Source organism: Oppia nitens, unplaced genomic scaffold (genome assembly GCF_028296485.1).
Source record: "Oppia nitens isolate AA-2021 unplaced genomic scaffold, nextdenovo-longstitch-racon4-pilon3 scaffold3_pilon_pilon_pilon, whole genome shotgun sequence".
Lineage (NCBI taxonomy): Eukaryota > Metazoa > Arthropoda > Arachnida > Sarcoptiformes > Oppiidae > Oppia > Oppia nitens.
Genome location: NW_026533221.1, coordinates 8,168,928 through 8,187,390, shown reverse-complemented (window position 1 = coordinate 8,187,390; position 18,463 = coordinate 8,168,928). Strand labels below are relative to the sequence as shown.

At 25.0% G+C, this 18,463-nt stretch overlaps 4 protein-coding genes across 4 annotated transcripts; 1 reads left to right on the top strand and 3 right to left on the bottom strand.

Moving 5' to 3' along the window:
• Positions 1-1,173: 1,173 nt before the first annotated feature.
• On the top strand, positions 1,174-11,428 carry LOC128958110 (atrial natriuretic peptide receptor 2-like). Its single transcript, XM_054303925.1, has 20 exons — positions 1,174-1,548; positions 5,465-5,774; positions 5,867-6,013; positions 6,135-6,316; positions 6,375-6,510; positions 6,598-6,752; positions 6,826-6,916; positions 6,987-7,162; positions 7,563-7,724; positions 7,804-8,140; positions 8,221-8,286; positions 8,568-8,660; positions 8,884-9,043; positions 9,168-9,244; positions 9,465-9,537; positions 9,605-9,728; positions 9,822-10,119; positions 10,178-10,222; positions 10,291-10,434; positions 11,319-11,428. Exons 1-20 carry the CDS (start codon positions 1,174-1,176, stop codon positions 11,426-11,428), a joined length of 3,261 nt encoding a protein of 1,086 aa, XP_054159900.1.
• A 2,134-nt stretch (positions 11,429-13,562) lies between these two features.
• Positions 13,563-14,034, bottom strand: LOC128958702 (fatty-acid amide hydrolase 2-like). Its single transcript, XM_054304608.1, has 2 exons — positions 13,912-14,034; positions 13,563-13,841 (listed from the first exon to the last, which is right to left on the bottom strand). Exons 1-2 carry the CDS (start codon positions 14,012-14,014, stop codon positions 13,567-13,569), a joined length of 378 nt encoding a protein of 125 aa, XP_054160583.1. The 5' UTR covers positions 14,015-14,034; the 3' UTR covers positions 13,563-13,566.
• A 129-nt stretch (positions 14,035-14,163) lies between these two features.
• On the bottom strand, positions 14,164-15,276 carry LOC128958109 (fatty-acid amide hydrolase 2-B-like). The gene is made up of 3 exons (XM_054303923.1): positions 15,136-15,276; positions 14,243-15,055; positions 14,164-14,175 (listed from the first exon to the last, which is right to left on the bottom strand). The coding sequence occupies exons 1-3, from the start codon at positions 15,274-15,276 to the stop codon at positions 14,164-14,166; spliced, it is 966 nt and encodes a 321-aa protein (XP_054159898.1).
• A 1,243-nt stretch (positions 15,277-16,519) lies between these two features.
• LOC128958691 (E3 ubiquitin-protein ligase rnf8-like) lies at positions 16,520-17,953 on the bottom strand. The gene is made up of 2 exons (XM_054304595.1): positions 17,564-17,953; positions 16,520-17,295 (listed from the first exon to the last, which is right to left on the bottom strand). Exons 1-2 carry the CDS (start codon positions 17,765-17,767, stop codon positions 16,705-16,707), a joined length of 795 nt encoding a protein of 264 aa, XP_054160570.1. The 5' UTR covers positions 17,768-17,953; the 3' UTR covers positions 16,520-16,704.
• Between the last annotated feature and the right edge of the window lie 510 nt (positions 17,954-18,463).

Sequence of the window (18,463 nt, the reverse complement as noted above, 5' to 3'; positions counted from 1 at the left end):
TAATAAAAACAATTAATTATTGTTTGAATTATTAAATTATACACTCATTTATTTAGTATAACATAATATCAAAATTTATGAAATCCATAAATAAATTTTAATTAGCTAATGTATTAAACAGTAGACTCATTTTAATAAATAGTTATTCAATTACTATTTAATGTAAGCGCCCGACGCCCTCATCATTATAATAACTTTTTTAACTATTGTTTTTTTTAATTCTTTAAGTCTAGTAATTAATTTTTATGTAATTATTTATAAGCAGTTATTATAACTTATAGACAACATTTATAATTATACAACATATATACCTGTATAAAAATAATAGTTAAGTATGACCATGATTACTTTATTGTATAATTTATATTAGATATATATTTTGGTGAAAACTGCTTAAAATACTATAATTTGTCAGTTAAAGGTTGTTAGCCTAGTTTTAACTAGTTATACAATATGTTATATAATGTTATAAGTGATAAATTATTATATTACGGTAATACTGTATAATTTTCAAGTATTTAATTAATGCTAAATCATGAAGTTCTCAAATTTTAGTATTATTATAGTTAAAAACATTATATAACATTAAAATAAAAAATTAAATTATATTTATATAATGTACAGTATATAATTTGTTTGTTAATGCTAAGTAAATTCAGTGAGCAATAAATTATAGTAAAATTATATGTAAATTATAATTTTGTTTATTTTTTAAATAGCATTGAATTATATTAAGAAATATTTTGAATAAAAAAGTTTGTAAATGTCATTAACAACACACCATATCTTTTATATTATTTATCTTTCGTTGTCATTGAATACAAAAGAGTCGGTTTATATATCTTACGGCACGAGATGTGGAGAGCACTTGGAGTAAGTTTGATGTGTTTCAAAATGTTGAGTCTCTCAGTGGATAACAGTGCCAATAGACTCGTGTCTGTGCTTCTCATACTTTATCATATATGGGTTATGAGCTAACTGTTAGTCAATGTGTTGTTCAACACTTGTTTCCTAATCACAGCTTTTCATTACTTGTTGATTGATTGCAATTGACGACTATGTGTTCAATATATTAATTCATTATAAAAATGAAAAAATTAGATTTATTTAATTTATTGAAATTAAATAAAAATTCAAATTTAAAGTTAATTTGATTTTTTAAAAATAAAACAAATGTTTGTATCAATCAATGTTTTTATCATAAGTTTGTCGCTTATATTCGGTGTTATCCAAAGCGAAAAGTTTTTAATGGGTTATATAACTGGAAGTCAAAGACAAGTCGGCGATGAGAAATACTCGCGACCCGGCCTTCAAATATCGGGAGCCATCAGTTTGGCCGTCGCCGAGATCAATGAATATCAGCCACTGGTCAACAATCATACTCTCGACTTTATTATTGCCGAAACCTATGGCAATGAATCGGAAAGCATTAGACAAACGGCACAACTTTGGGCTGAGGGAAGGATATCCTGTTATATCGGACCACAAGAAACCTGTGTTTTTGAGGCACGAATGGCCCACTCATTCAATATGCCTATGATTTCATATGTAAGTAATTTTACTAATTTAAAAAAATCCTACACTAAATACAAACAATTTTTATACAATATTATTGTATTTTAGTTTTACCTAAATATCTATTAATATTTTTATGTGGTTTGACAACAAAGTCATTCACATGACTCTCGTAAAAATGTCACCAAAACTAATAAAAATGATTCATTTAATTGCTTCTTAATTTTGATAAAACTACTTATTAAAAGTATTTTATGGTTAATAAAAAAATGTTTTTAAAGATTTTAAAATTTATTAAAATATTATACATGTATGCATACAGTAATAATCAAAACTTTATAAAAAAGGATAAATAATATTATTTTAGATAAAAAAATTATAATGAAACAACCTTTCTAAAAAATCTAAGAAATAATCATTTTAAATATTTAATTTTAATAAATTAATTTTTTATTAATTGTAATTTTTATATTATAAACTACTGTAAATTAAATGATAAATGCATATGTTTATTGAACATATGCTTATAGCAATAAAATTTAAATATAGACTTCAATAATAAAAATAATTTTCTAATTAAAAGCAAACAATATTTAATTATTATTTTATTAATATTGATTTTTTATTAGAAAATATATAAAAACTTAACATTATTTAAAATTTCAAAACATTTACTTATAATTTATAATTAAATTTACTTATTACAGTTAAATAATCTCTTTATATGTTTTTATAGAAATTTTTAAAAAATTAGAAAATTAGATTTTTCCTATTTTATTGTAATACTGATTATAATATAAACACATTTCTCTATCCTATATTGTAAAAACATATTTGTACTGTATCTTTTTTAATTATAATATTATAATTGTAGGTATACTTTATAATGAATATACAGCATAATTATTAATACAACTACAATAGTATTTAATAATTTAAGATAATTTTTAAAAATTTATTTATCACAGAATATGCAAATAAGTATTATAAAAAATTAAATACATTGTATGAATGCATAATTTATTTATAATAAAATGTTGATTAATCTCTAGAAAAAATCTGCAAAATCTTATTTAATAAAATTTAGTGCAAATTTAAAATTTCAAGTATTAGTAAAAACATAAATAAATTAAATTCAAACCTTCGAGCGGATTAACATATATAACAAATAAAGATATCATTTATGAATATTGATTGTTAAGTGTGTTATTTGGTTAAGTGATTCATAAACTAATAGTTTTTGATCAAAGAATTATATTATATAAATATTTGACAGTTTATTGTCACATATTTTCTCTAAAATCTGGTATACAAACACTATATTTTATATTAGACAAAAATTTTTTTTGATTTATTAATATATAATTTTAATAAATAAATATATTGTCTATGCATTTATAGTTGAAAACAAATCCACTAATTAGTGAATCAAATTGAAAAAGAAATTAATTTATAAAAAGATCTGTAAACTCATTAAATAAGGAAATAATTGTATTATTATATAACAATATTTTTTATATTTAATTATTTTTAATGTCTTTTATCTAAAAGCAATCCAATGAGTAATCTTCATAATATTAAAATTTCTTATTAATTACACTGTAGTACTAGACTGACCACACATACAGGTGCCGCCTGTATTATATATTGATAGGAATGAAAATTTCATTATGAAATATAGGATACAAGCGATAGGAAAAGCGTTGACCCGTATAATGTAATATACAGTTTTGAAATATGTATAACTAATTGATTTTAAAAAATTTATTAAATTAGTTATGAGTTACATTTTCTTTTTCTAAAATTTATTAGTATTTTTCTAATATACAGTGTGAATATAAATATATATATATATAATAATAATAATAATAATAATAATAATAATAATAATAATAATAATAATAATAATAATAATAATAATAATAATAATAATAATAATAATAATAATAATAATAATAATAATAATAATAATAATAATAATAATAATAATAATAATAATAATAATAATAATAATAATAATAATAATAATAATAATAATAATAATAATAATAATAATAATAATAATAATAATAATAATAATAATAATAATAATAATAATAATAATAATAATAATAATAATAATAATAATAATAATAATAATAATAATAATAATAATAATAATAATGTAACGCAAATATTTAAAATATATTTAAATAGTTTTTTCATTTTTGGATATTTATTACATTAAAATTTACTTAAAATTTTCTTAATTTATATGAAATAGAATATATTATATAAAATATTTAAATGCAGATTAACATACAGGAATGTAAAAGTTCATATACAGGAAAATACAGGTGAAATTCATATAATTAATAGTATAATACAGGTTTACTAAAAAATTGGGTGGTCAGTCTATGTAGTACTGAAGTGCACACTTATTATAAATATATAAATATATTTATTATTTTAATTATGTAAAAATTGAATATTTGTATTATAATTAGTATATATTTATAGTTATTATTTATATAGATTTTCTCTCTAATAATATTTTTCAAAATTGTATATTATGTGTGAGATTGCAAATTAAAATAATTTGTATATTTATTGAAATTATATTTTATTGAAACAGTAAAATATAGTATTTTAGTAAAAAAAATAAAAGTTGAAATAAAATACAATATTAATATTAGAATTTTGTTAATTATTGTTTGACTAATTTATAATTATTTATAAACTAAATATTTGAATATTTAAACCTAACTCACAGTACTTTCAAACAATAATTGTGTTAATTAATTGTTAATTTATAAATTTATAAGGATTGTAATTAACAACTTTTATAGATTTAGATATTAAATATTTTTTAATGCAAATAATATGATATGTTTACCAATACAGTATAATCGGAAATACTAATGTGTTCATCAATTTATCAAACACTTTATATTTTATAAGTTATTACATATATTTGTTACTATTAGAGGTTAGTTGTGATACAAATAATATATAGTTTGACTAATTTTTAGAACAGTTATACAACATATAGAAAAGCTCTATAAGCAAGAAATGTTATAATAATGATTGTTAGACAGTATTCTGTATAATATACAGTGTATATCATATTAAAAGATAATATAAATTTACATGTAATTGACAAACAAATATATACTGTTTTTCACAAAACAAATCAATAAATTATTAAAACTAATGTCATGTAATGTGACTTTGGATTTGTGTCGACAATAAAGTAAGAGACTGTCGGCACAGTTTGACATATCATATAAAATCTATTAAATCTATCATCAGATGTGATAACATATGCGAAAGGAAATGTTATTTTCAAAACAACATTACTATTCATTGCTGACCATTGGGTTTAGTGCTGTCAATGATATAATTGATTGACTTAAGCTATGATACAGTAAATACAGTACAGTTTATAATGTTATAAATTTTACCAATTATCAATGTTATTATCTTATACAGACTAATACATTGATGATAATTACATTATTTTGCAATATAAGGTTTATGTATCAATGCTTATTTATTTTGATATATTTGTCGTAAAACTTTTGTATCAAAAGAAAGCAATTTTAATAAAAAAAATCAATTAAAATAATTTTTATAGAATAGAGGTATAATTAATTTAATGATGTGTCCGACCCTTTAATGAAATTTTACCGATACTATCCATTAATAATGAAACTATGATTATATAACAATAGTGTCGACTCTAACATATAGTTAAAACATTTTATTATTAAACTCATGTTTTTAGTGGTTTAGTTGTTAATTAGTGTGAAGTCAATGTACTCTAACTATTAAACAAATATAATTAAATTTAAAGGCTCTGACTATGCATGAGATCATATTGAGAGTAGTTATTAATTAGTTTGTAATTAATTATTTGACTCCCAATTTATCCTAATTAATGTCTATCAATACAAATATAATCTGTCAGTTCTGTGCACATCCCGAGACATCAAACAAACGTTTATTCTCGACCTTTGCCCGAACCCGACCGCCAGACACACAGATATCCAAATCTGTGACTTCAGTTTTACTCAAATTTCAATGGCATAAAGTAGTGCTCTTGTACTCAAAGAGCTCCGACCGCGACTTTACAGCAATTGCACGTACCATACAAAACACATTACGATTACATAATATTGATGTAACGCGTGTCAGCACATGGACTGATACTTATCATTACGGATATACTGAAAATCCATTTGAAAAAATTGTTAAACAAACTTTTGATATAACAAGAAGTGAGATATTTTAGTTAAATAATATTATTATTTAATTATTAATAAAATAACACATTAATTAATTATAAATAAATATTTTTTATTACATTAAGTTTATGTCATAATTGGTTTTTATTTTGAACACATGGGTCTAATGCTAAGTCTTGAACAACAAGGTCTGCTAAAAGATGGCCAATATTTTGTGGTTGGCGTTGATGTAGAACAGTATGATAGACATTATCCGGACAGGTATTTCAAAGGTAATCATGACTTGAATTTTATAAAAGTTTTTTTAAAAAGTATGAATTATATATATATATATATATTAAATTGTTATATTTTATATCATATAATACTAATAAATTATTGTCAAAATAATAGGATTATTAAACGATGATTTCGAGATTATAGAGTTAGCAGAAAAGTCATTTCAGTCATATATAGGTGTAGTGCCGTCTCCTGCCATTGAATTTGAAAAGTTTTCAATTAAAGTGAACCGGTATATGCAAATGGCACCCTTTCATTTTCCAAACCCTACGTGGGAATGGGGTGGACTAAAACGGGTAATCACAAGATTCAAATTATACAAATAATTAAAAAACAAACAATTTTGATGATTAGGTGCCGGCGGAAGGAGCTTACCTTTACGATGCTGTATATGTATACGCCCGGGCACTCAATGATAGTCTTAAGATTAATGAAAATCCTTACGACGGAAAAACTATAATTAATTATATTAGAAATAGAGAGTATCAAAGTTTGTATAATTTATCTACAGTATTATTGAGGCATTTAAATATTTTACTTAATTATATTTGAATGTTATTAAATTGTTAACATACAGGTGCTATGGGTTATTTGGTTCAAATCAATGATTTTGGAGACGCAGAGGGAAATTACACATTAATTGCTAGAAAATGGTCTAAAAGTAAATCATCAAAATTAGGCATTTATCCGGTCGGACTGTTTTTGATGCCTAATAAATCATCTGCTTTACCGGTATTTTTGTGAAATTTAATTTTTCAATACATAAAAAACTTATATTCATTTAATATTTACTAATATTTTGAAGGTATTGGAGTTAACGGATTCAATTGAATGGCTCAATGGAGAGCCACCGTTAGCTGAACCTGTTTGTGGATTTGATGGTCAAAGTTGTCCCAGTAATTACATGTTTTGTAATTTAAATTTTCTACATTTTTGTAAATATATCTAATGATAGGTTGATTATAGAAAGTCTATGGCAGTGGGCATTCATACCATTAATTGGATTTCTATTGGTTTTGGTTTTATTATTCGTGATGTATAAGAATTGGATGTATGAACAGGAATTGGATAGACTTTTATGGAAAATAGATTATAGAGATATCATATTCAATGATACAACTATTGTCTCATCCAAGTCTAAAGTATGTCTTTCATCTAATATATTATAATTTATAACATTATTTACCATTAATAATATGCAAATCAAAGTTGAGTTATCTGTATATACAGTATTATATTATCAGCAAATTAAATTATGAAAATATTTAAATAAATTTACATAAATTTCATATGTTAACAAGGCTAAAATTTTATTTATGTACAATATTTTAATTTAAAGTTTACATAATTATTAATAAACAAAGATTAAAATTATTAATTAAAAAAAGTACATATATTTTTAGTAAAAAACTACTTTGAAAAATTAGTTAACCATACATTACAAACATATGTTTATATTTAATTAATTTTTTAATATGCATAAACTTTGTAAAAAAATATAATGAAAAATGAATAATATATCTTAAAATTTATAATTTTTAGACTTCATTATCATCTGATACACTGTCACTAATGGATAATACAAACAAGTCGTTTCAGATCTTTGCTCGAACTGGGATTTATAAAGGGATTGTTGTGGCCGTTAAACCCATCGATAAATTAAGGGTTGATATCAACCGTTCCCTACTTATTGAACTAAAACACGTGAGGAAATCTAATCTAAAAATCTAATCAAAACAAACACTAAATTATAATTATATAAAATTAATTATTAAATAAATAGATGAAAGATCTGCAGCACAACCACGTCGTGCGCTTTCTGGGGGCGTGTCTCGACCCACCCAACTGTTGTATTGTTACTGAATATTGTCCCAAAGGCTCATTACAAGACATCTTAGAGAATGATGAGATCAAACTCGATTGGATGTTCAGATACTCATTAATGCACGACATCATCAAAGGGATGGCATACTTGCATAACAGTGAAATGCATGTCCACGGAAACCTCAAGTCATCTAATTGTGTGGTCGACTCAAGATTTGTACTCAAGATTACCGATTTTGGTTTACAATCATTGCGAAAGTGTGACACCGATCACGAGTCTTATGCCTTTTGGAGAAGTCATTTATTTTCATTTATTCAATCAATATATTTATTTTAATAACAATTATTTTATGTTTGTTTTTTCTATAACTTTTAGAAAAGTTATGGACACCACCTGAACTGCTTATTTCTAAACAAGTTTATCCCAAACCAACACAAAAAGGTATTACAAATAAATAACATATTATTACAGTTATTTCTATTATAATTTTCTCAGTTATTTAATTTGTTTTTCATATTTAGTAAATTATAAGATAAAAATTTAATAAAAACTATTTATTACTTCTATCCACTTTTTGTGTAATAATTAATTATTCAATTATTAAAACAATATATTTAATAACATTTCAATGTTTGAAACATATTTAAATGAAATGCTTTCATAAAGAAAACTAATGAAATTTTAAACAATTAATGATTTGTTTATCTTTATGTGAATTATAGGTGATATCTATAGTTTTGCAATTATAGCTCACGAGATAGTCCTACGACAGGGACCCTTTTATTGTGGCCAACACTGTGAGCTCAGCCCTAGAGGTAAGCAAATAATTTATTATTTAGTAATTTTTTATATAATAAGTATTCATTTCATACATAAATATGTATATATTTTTATAAAATAATGTCTTAATTGTCATATTTTATTCTATAATAAGTTAATTTTATTTTATTTTAGTTAATTAATTCAGATTATTGTTAATGTTAATCATCACTTAATTAAAAACATATTATATTATTATATAATTTTAAAAATCTATAGAAATAGTCGATCGGGTTTGTAGTGAAGGTTTTCGACCACTACTTGAAGACACGATGGCTGACGAAGAAGTACTGTCAATGATTAGAAAGTGTTGGTCTGAAGATATCAATGAAAGGCCAGACTTTATATGTTTGCAATCAATTATGAGAAAAGTTAATAAGTAAGTCATTGACAGTAATTTTTGTGTGCTTTTAGTTTAAACTTCACTAAAGTTTTTAATTTTTTGCAAATAAAATTTAAACAATAAAATTAAAAACTATGATATACTGTATATACATATATAGGGCAAATGAGAGCAGCAATATATTGGATAATCTATTGTCACGAATGGAACAGTACGCCAATAATCTGGAATCATTAGGTATATCCTATTTAGTGATACATCAAGTTTTTTAACAAAATAATACTATTTTATCATAAATAACTTTATTAATAATTTAACTAACATATTGATGTCCTATTATAATCACAGTTATAATATACTGTACTAACTATAATAATTAAGTTTTTTTAATTATTATAAAATGCATAATACATATAATTTGCAAATTTTTTGATGAGTTTAATATTTTTAACTCAAGTACAGGAAAGGACTGCCGATTATTTAGAAGAGAAGCGTAAAGCCGAAGACTTACTCTACCAATTGCTGCCAAAGTATGACATAATTTATTTTAATTTAAACAAATTATAATATTATAATAATTTTATATAAAAAATTTAGACCCGTCGCGAGTCAACTAATTAGAGGAGAAGCAGTGAGAGCTGAAGCCTATGATAGTGTTACCATATATTTCAGTGATATCGTAGGCTTTACCACATTGTCGGCTCAAAGCACACCAATGCAGGTATTGTTAAATTTAAACAAAGTTAATATCATTTAACTATCATTAGTATAAAATAAATATAATATTTTTAATCACTATCTGATATATTAAAAGGTCGTCGATTTATTGAACGACTTGTATACTACATTTGACTCAACCATTGAAAGCTTTGATGTCTATAAAGTTGAGACCATTGGCGATGCATATATGGTAGTATCGGGACTTCCCGTACGCAATGGTCTCAGACACGCCCGAGAAATTGCAAGAATGGCGCTCTCACTACTCAATAGTGTCATCTCATTTAAGATCAGACATCGACCCGATCTAAAACTTAAGCTACGAATTGGTCTGCATTCTGGTTCGTGTGTGGCCGGAGTGGTCGGTCTAAAAATGCCCAGATATTGCCTTTTCGGTAATATTAATATTATTGTCAATACTATTGCATTATTTAATCAATTGTTGAAAATTAGGCGATACTGTAAACACAGCCTCAAGGATGGAGTCAAATGGATTGCGTTAGTTTGAAATTACGTTTATATAAAAGTTTTAAAAAAATAATTGTTTTATTTTTGGTATCTTTAAGCTCTTAAGATACATATAAGTCAATCGACCAAAAACCTGTTGGACTCATTCAACACATTCATTACAGTCTCTCGCGGAGAGATTGCCATCAAAGGCAAAGGAAATATGACAACCTATTGGTTAATATCTGAAAAAAATATTGATTGTAATAATACTGAAATTGAAAAAATCAAAAATATAACGAAATGACAAAGTATTAGGAAATGCTGTACTTTCTGTGATATATATTGAAGAAATACATTGAGTTATTTATTTTTAAAACTATAAAATCATTTTTTATCAATTCTCATATAAACATACAATTTAATTGTAAATAATAATTAATTTATACATTGCATGTATAAATATATTGTTTTATATGTATATACACTAATCTATAACAAACTGATTAATTATACTAAACCCCAACAAAAGATCTCAAAAATTTACTGAAAATTAATTACTTTTCTCACAATTTGTCATAAAAATTAAATCAATGTTAAAAATTTTACTATATTTATACAGTATATACATACTGTAGTTGTATTGTATAACTTATAAATTCAAATTTAGAATACTTATGAATAAAATAGTAAAGTAATACACTATTAATTATAAAATTATTAACAGATGATAACTACCGTTAATAACAGTTAATTAATATTATAAAACAGTTTTAATTAGTTGTTCACAATATCTATTGTTTGTATGACAAAAACTACCATCAATTAGAAAATTGTTTTAATTATAATTAAAAAACAAATAATTATTAATTACTCTTTAGCTAAGAGTTTGTTTAATATTAAATTCACGTGTTTTCTCAATTTAAATCATATTTAAGAATTGAATTCTATTACAGCAGTGATTAATTCAAACTTTAAATTTACTGTTATTTAGTTAACTTGAAAATAGTTAAGAAATTTATTAGAAATGTTGAACACATCTTACATTTGGTTATCATTATTTGTATCACTTTTATATGATTTCGACCGAGTATTAAGTACTGACAATTCAATACTATGTCCCAAACTCAGTGATGATCCGACAAAGCATTTGCAATCATTTACAACGATTACGAGGTTTGTCAACGATTCCTACCTTATGTCAGACCACAACAAGAGATATTCAATGGTTCCGATATCACAAAATCCGATATATAACTATCACTTTGATAACATCCTTACTGTTAATAACAGTTTATTGAGTGATACGGGACTAAACAATTTTGCCATTACTTTCATTATTGATTTTGACGAGTATTGTGTCAACACTGTTGAAGTATTTTATAATTTACAAGTAAATGCCTATAACAACAAAATAAACATTTCGTTAATTAAATCAAAATATTTGTAAAATTTATAATTAACTAAATTTTAAATAATTTTGTATTTAGTATAATAAATATAGTAATTTGGATGAAATACTATACACAAGCTATTCATTGAATGGTTGGCAAAAAATCAATAATATAGTTACAGGAGATATACCAATTGATTTTCTCAACATAATAGACACGAAAACATTTTTCAAAATTCCTAAAACATTAATTAAAACAATTGTTTATTTTCAATCGTTTGGCATTTTACTTATTTCCGGTATTATTTTACTGTCAATTATTTTAATAATTTTTTAAAATTGTTTTTAAAGATTATTTTTAATAAATTAAATGCATAGACAGTGGAAAGGATGTGTTGGCCTATTGTTCAAATAATGGCTGGAAAGTTAAGGATCACTCTATCAGATGGTCGACCAGTAAGATAGACTTTACCAAAATTGATGCCACGTTTGTTGACAGCGATAATCAAATTGTCTACTTCTTTGAGACCAAAACTATTGGCAATAACAACGAACATATCAGAGATTTCATCCATGAATGTCACTATCTATTAGAAGTTTGTCTAATATATCACAACTTTGACTATAAGTTTTAATTGAAAAAATTAATGTTTTTTAGAGTGAAAATCAAATAGATTTGAATTGCAAAAGGAAAGACATAAAGATTTTTTGTCCGTATTTGCCGTTTTGGAAAATATATTACATACCGATTGCCATATTATTTACAATTTTCGCCATAATTGTAGTCATTATTTTGATCTTACTATTCATCTATTGGTTTCGGTTTAACAAAAAAGTCGATAACTATGATATCCAGACAATAACTATTGCCCGACCGAGTCGTCCGGTGATCACCAAAGATAGCTCTTCAGCCAAATCTTCAGTCTTCAAACAATCGTCTGAAAAGAAATCAATTGACAACAAATAATAATCAAATTAATTGTTTTTCATTAATTTTAAATTACTGTCAAAACTAATAACAAAACTAGTAATTATTTTTATAGATCTTTATTTATCGATAGCATATAATAAATAGCATAATTATCTAAATTTTATAATTGAGTAAAAATATACAAAATAATCAGAAAATCAATACAACAAACATTGATTATTGATTTAAAAATACATTAAATTTATAAATATAAAAATAGACTTTTTATCTTAAAGTTAAAAAACAATTGAAAATATTTTCATAATAAATGTCTTAAAAACATTTCGTTAAAAATTATTATCAAGTTTTATAAAAAATGATTGCTTTATAAATTTTTGCGTTTTGAGTAATTTTTAAATATTTTTATATTATCGGTATTTTTAATTAATAAACAATATAATAATAAATGTTTGCATATTTTTGCATATATGCATATTAAAAATATTACATTTTAATACATAAAAAATTTTTTACTACAAAAAAACTCACTAATATAGATTTATTTAATTTATGAAAACTTTTAAAAATTCATATGAAAAACATAATAAAATGCTGTATAAGAAGCTATTGTTTAATTTGTTGATTTATATTTATGTTGTTGTGAGAGTACATATTGAGAAAATAATTATGTCAATAACCACAGTATCTGGTCTTATATGTTGTAAATTATAAGTTTAACATAATTTTAAAAAATATTATTTAATTAGATTACTAATATTAAAATTTAGTTATATTGTAATAGTTTAGTTAAATTAATTAATTGTTATTTATCTTATATTAGCTTTAGTTATTATATATAAGCTACACTATACAACATAAATGTAAAATTTAATTATTCAACTTACGGTATAAGAATATTTTACAAAAATAACAGATATTATATAATATAATAATATAATATCTGTAAAAATATACTAGAATTATACAGTATATCGTGATTCATGAAAACGCTTTAAACATACTATTAAATAACAGATACATTAAATCAAACTTTATTATATACACTACAAAAAATATAAATAATTAAAATGATTAGCAAACTATATTAGTTGGTGATACCCAGCCTCCAAATGCCTTTTCTAACTCATTGGCCACAGCTATAGTCAAGCGATCATTGAATGGTGAACCCACAATCTGTAAACCTATTGGATATCCGCTTTTTGTTAAACCTAATGGACAGTTAGTTACCGGTACTCCTAATGTACTTATTGCAGTCGTATAGGAAATATTAGGAAGTTTAACAATTGTTGACATATGTTTTGGTGGCGGTTCCGGGTATGTCGGATATATTAAAATCCCATCCTTAGCTAATTATTTAAAATAATCAAAAAAAAATAATTATGATAACGACATATAAAAAACTAAATTAAATAATACCTAATAATTGTTTTAACTCTAGCTTTAATTCACGGCCCAAATGAACATAATTTTGGCCAAAATCTGAACTAATACTTGGAGTGAACACAAAGAGAGACTTCATTACTAAAGTAGACAATGTATTGACAGATAAATTAAAAAAATATTTAATCAAATCTAAAATCATTTGAAATTTATCATAATTTTCATCCGTCATCTTTTTGTCATCAAATGGCGATACATTTGATTTTCGTTTTAGAGAATAAATCCAAATTAGCAAACCATCTGATAGTTTATCAAAATAAATTTTTTTAGTATAATTGCCATATTTTTGTTGAAAATGTTTGACAACTCTTCGTATGGCATGTTTTATCTCAGATGAAACTCTAGTTTCCAATGGATTCCAGTTATCTTCCATATAATAAATCTTCACTTTTGACAGATCGACATCTTCGTTGAGTTTCAATTTATGGCTTGAGTTAGACATTACTTTAAGCATCGGTAAAATATCTTTGGCATATCTGGTCATTGGACCGACAGATAATATAGTGTTTTTCTCGGCATCAACGGCAGGAAATTGATTGTCAGTAGGAACGACACCAGGAGTTGTTCTGTGACCAAAAATTCCACAAAAACATGCGGGAACTCTGATGGAACCACCCGTGTCAGAACCCACACCTATTAAAGAACCGGCAGATGCTATGAGAGCTGCCTCACCACCAGAAGAACCGCCGGGAATACGAGACAAATCGTATGGATTGTTTGTTTGTCCATAAATTTTATTTGAAGAATCCCACCACGAAGTCAGTTCGGGTACATTTGTCATCACCAGTGGAATAGCACCGGCCTTTCGAAGTGATTGAATGACTTTTGAATCGGTTTTACTCTTTTCTCCTTTTCGTGGTTCATGTCCCGCATCAAAAGCCATCCCTTCCACTCCAATACTATTTTTAACAGATAATGGAATTCCAAGTAAGGGTTGGTCATGAATGGACACTCCGGGTATCAACGGATCATTACCGTAAAGTTCATGCAATACTCTCTTATCAATTTCAATGGCTTCGAGTAATGCTTCTGTATATCTCTGGTCGACCACTGCATTGATGACCGGCTGAACAGATTTTATTCGGTCAATATATGCCTTCACTAATGTTTGACTCTTTAACTAAAAAATATGAGAAATACATTTAAAATAAAATTACTGTTTTAATTAAAAGACAATTTTTATAAATATTATTTCAATACTTTTCCTAATTTGATTTGTTCGGTCAGTTCTTGTGTCGATTGCAATAATAGTCTGTCTGTAATCGGGAGAACCTTTGCCTTTCGTGACGGTGTCAACACAAAAGCTGTGATATCTATGAAGACATCTAAAGATAAACGCATTGATTTGAAACACAAATATGTTGCCAATGATAATGACTTATTAAAACTCAATTTGATTAATGACTTAATTGTTTGTCTAATAAATGAGACATAAATATTACAAACGTTTAGAAATGCAAAAACTATATCAATTATTGTGGATAACATTATTGTCTAAAAATTACATTATCGTTATTATTACAATTAAAATATAAATATAAAATTGACTTTTTTTATTAGTTATTATTATTAAAAGTTTATCATTAGTTTTATTGATTCTTATTGAACTTTAAGTCTCAATCACTAATAAATTGTTAGATAACACATAAAGTGATGTTTTTTGTTAATAAATAAAAAACTATTTATAAAAAATGGAAAGATTAGAACATTATATCCTTGAAAATATATATTTTTTAGTCATTATAACCATATTTTAAATGATAAAAACATAGTTTCACTGAAGTTTGAAAACCTGTTTTTTATTGGATGTTATCGCGTAAGCAGCATATGAGCGATAATCGCAATTACTTTATCATTAAATTATTAAATCTATTAATATAGAGTATTATATAGTACAGTATATTTCATAAAATCTCGGCTTTTTTTAACTGCTCATAAAAATCGATAAATAAATCACAGGAAAAAAATAATTTTTAAAATTAATAAATAAGTATATAATAATTAATAATATGTATAATTAATTTAAAAAATTTAACTGTAAGCCCGCCATTCGGGTAAATAATTTCGGTTATTTTAGCGATGGTGGGGGCAATAGCAGTGATTTATGTGTAGAGCACATACACTACCCCTATTTTTTTCGGTTGTCATGTTTTCGGGCGGACTTTCAATGGTCGCGCTCACTATTAGGAATGGTGTGCTTATTATCATTGGAAAGTGTATATAAAAACCTTTCCAATGATATATATCACCCCTTTCTATATTTTTTATATTTAAAGTTATACCACTTTTAGTGGTAGTAGTAAATAGCCGAGATTTTATGCAATATACTGTACTTTATAATGTTAAAGTAGTACATCTACAATATTTCATTATTAATATAATAATTTTGTAACCCATCATTACTTACTTATCTATACTCACTTACCGTAATTGATAAGTACAGTATTATATTGTCTCATTATATTAAAATAATTTGATATAATAAATTTATTATTGTATATTTATATCTGATATAAATTAAATGTTTTATTAAACAAAAGAAAACAYGTTAAATAAATAAACATATGATTTATAATGTGGCATATTATGTAATAATGTAATTTTGACAAACAAATGACAAATAAATAATAAATATTATTTCTGAGATAAATAATAGAGAACTATATATAATATGAAAGTAATGCTATATATAATAATACAGTATAAACAAAATGATGAAATCGATGTATTGAATAATGAAGTGAAGGATCCATTGAATGGCATAAATAATTAGCTGAAATACAATTGTTTTCTTTCAGCAATTAATTGTTTTCGGTATTCAAACAGTTTGGGCGACAACTTCTCAATGATGTGATCGATGGTATTGTCCAATACTAGAACTCTGTTCTGTGAAGTGATCTCTTGGCGACATACGGGACAGCAATGTGTTTCGTGAGAAGTGGTCGACTCTTCATTTCCGTCGTCATGTCTTGGTTTGAGACCATCTCTTGAGTGTTTCCATTGTTCAATGCATGACAAACAAAAAGTGTGACCACAGTTGAGAGACACAGCAAACACAAACAATTCACTACATATGGCGCAACAGAGTTCCGAATCCAATAGGTCTGACCACTCGGTGCAGACACGTTTGGTCACCAAATGACTTAATTGATGGTCACAATCGCCACTCATTTTCCTTTTCACTGCATGACTACTATTGTTATTCTTAATCACATTTTTATCGTTACAATAGTTGTCCACATATTTAAAGATGATCTCCGATTGATCTAACGGTCCAAACGATATTTTATCTCCACTTTGCAGACAATATGGCGTAAAAGCGATCAGTTTTATGCTATTTATGAACAATCCGTTTGTACTCTAAATAAGTTATCAAATGAAACAATGCTTTAATTATTAGCTAATAATGAGTTTTTATGAAACAAATGAGTCCTTTAAGTCTTAAACCAGTTATAAACTCATAACTCCTTCATAACTCAAAAATAGTACTAATCGTTAAACTACTTAAAGCTGTAAATATAGGACTTTTATAAATTAGTCTAAATATTTATAACTGGTTTCAGACTTAAAGCCGACAAATGGCAAAATCTGATTGCAATATAACGGATGATCTTTATGTTAGACTAACCTCTAAGTCAGTGATAAACCAATTGTTATCTTCATGAGTGACATAAGCGTGACGTCGGGACACTTCAATAGAGTCGATGCGTTGGTCGCATGACTTTTCCCGACCGATCACCACTCGCTGGTCATTCACTAACTCTATTGTCTTCAATGCTATTTTGTGGCCCATCACAGGTATAAGCGCGTGACGCGTGTTGTTATATACCATTGTATGCGTTCATCAAATGTTATGATAATTACTATCAAAATGTTAATCAATACAAAACACTAAATGTATTTCAAAGTGAATGCAATTAACAGTTCATTCAATATATAGTAAACATATTATAATTGTTTGTATTATTGAGAAATCGAGACAACACTGGAAAACAACATTCAATTCTAGACTCGTATTAACAATACTATGAAAACATTATAAATATGTGACGAATGTCACGCAGTATATACATACGACTCTCGTTATAAATATATAACAATACGTTATATTTGTTTCAATAATATTAGTAATAGTGTTGTCAAACAAGATTTTATGTCGTTTTGTTTTCAAAATAATTATAATTAATAATAAATAGTAATAACAATACGGGATTTGGGAATAAAAATCTCAACACTAATTAGTACTATAAGTATTATTAATATATTTGTGTGCAAAAAATCATATCATTTTATTATCAGTTATAGACTGTAATAATAAATGACGTCACTATTAATAAATAGAGTAGAATAGAGTACATGTACTGTAATAATACAGTAGTTTATTAAAGTATAGAATTGATTATTATTATCTATAATTAGAGACAAAACATTTAAGCAATAAATTTTAAAATATGAAAAATACATAAAATTAAAATTAAAAAGATTTTCTAATATTTTTGATATATGTTAATGTTAAAAAATTTATCGA

Bases quoted from the DNA above. Each gene is read 5' to 3' on its own strand.
- LOC128958109 (XM_054303923.1), bottom strand. From the start codon at position 15,276: ATGCGTTTATCTTTAGATGTCTTCATAGATATCACAGCTTTTGTGTTG. The intron at 15,056-15,135 runs GTATTGAAATAA...CATATTTTTTAG, and splicing joins AACAAATCAAATTAGGAAAA to TTAAAGAGTCAAACATTAGT.
- LOC128958702 (XM_054304608.1), bottom strand. From the start codon at position 14,014: ATGAAGTCTCTCTTTGTGTTCACTCCAAGTATTAGTTCAGATTTTGGC. The intron at 13,842-13,911 runs GTATTATTTAAT...TTAAATAATTAG, and splicing joins AGAGTTAAAACAATTATTAG to CTAAGGATGGGATTTTAATA.
- LOC128958691 (XM_054304595.1), bottom strand. From the start codon at position 17,767: ATGGTATATAACAACACGCGTCACGCGCTTATACCTGTGATGGGCCAC. The intron at 17,296-17,563 runs GTTAGTCTAACA...TAACTTATTTAG, and splicing joins GGTTTATCACTGACTTAGAG to AGTACAAACGGATTGTTCAT.
- LOC128958110 (XM_054303925.1), top strand. From the start codon at position 1,174: ATGTTTGTATCAATCAATGTTTTTATCATAAGTTTGTCGCTTATATTC. The intron at 6,317-6,374 runs GTAATCACAAGA...TTTGATGATTAG, and splicing joins AATGGGGTGGACTAAAACGG to GTGCCGGCGGAAGGAGCTTA. The intron at 6,917-6,986 runs GTAATTACATGT...GGTTGATTATAG, and splicing joins TGATGGTCAAAGTTGTCCCA to AAAGTCTATGGCAGTGGGCA.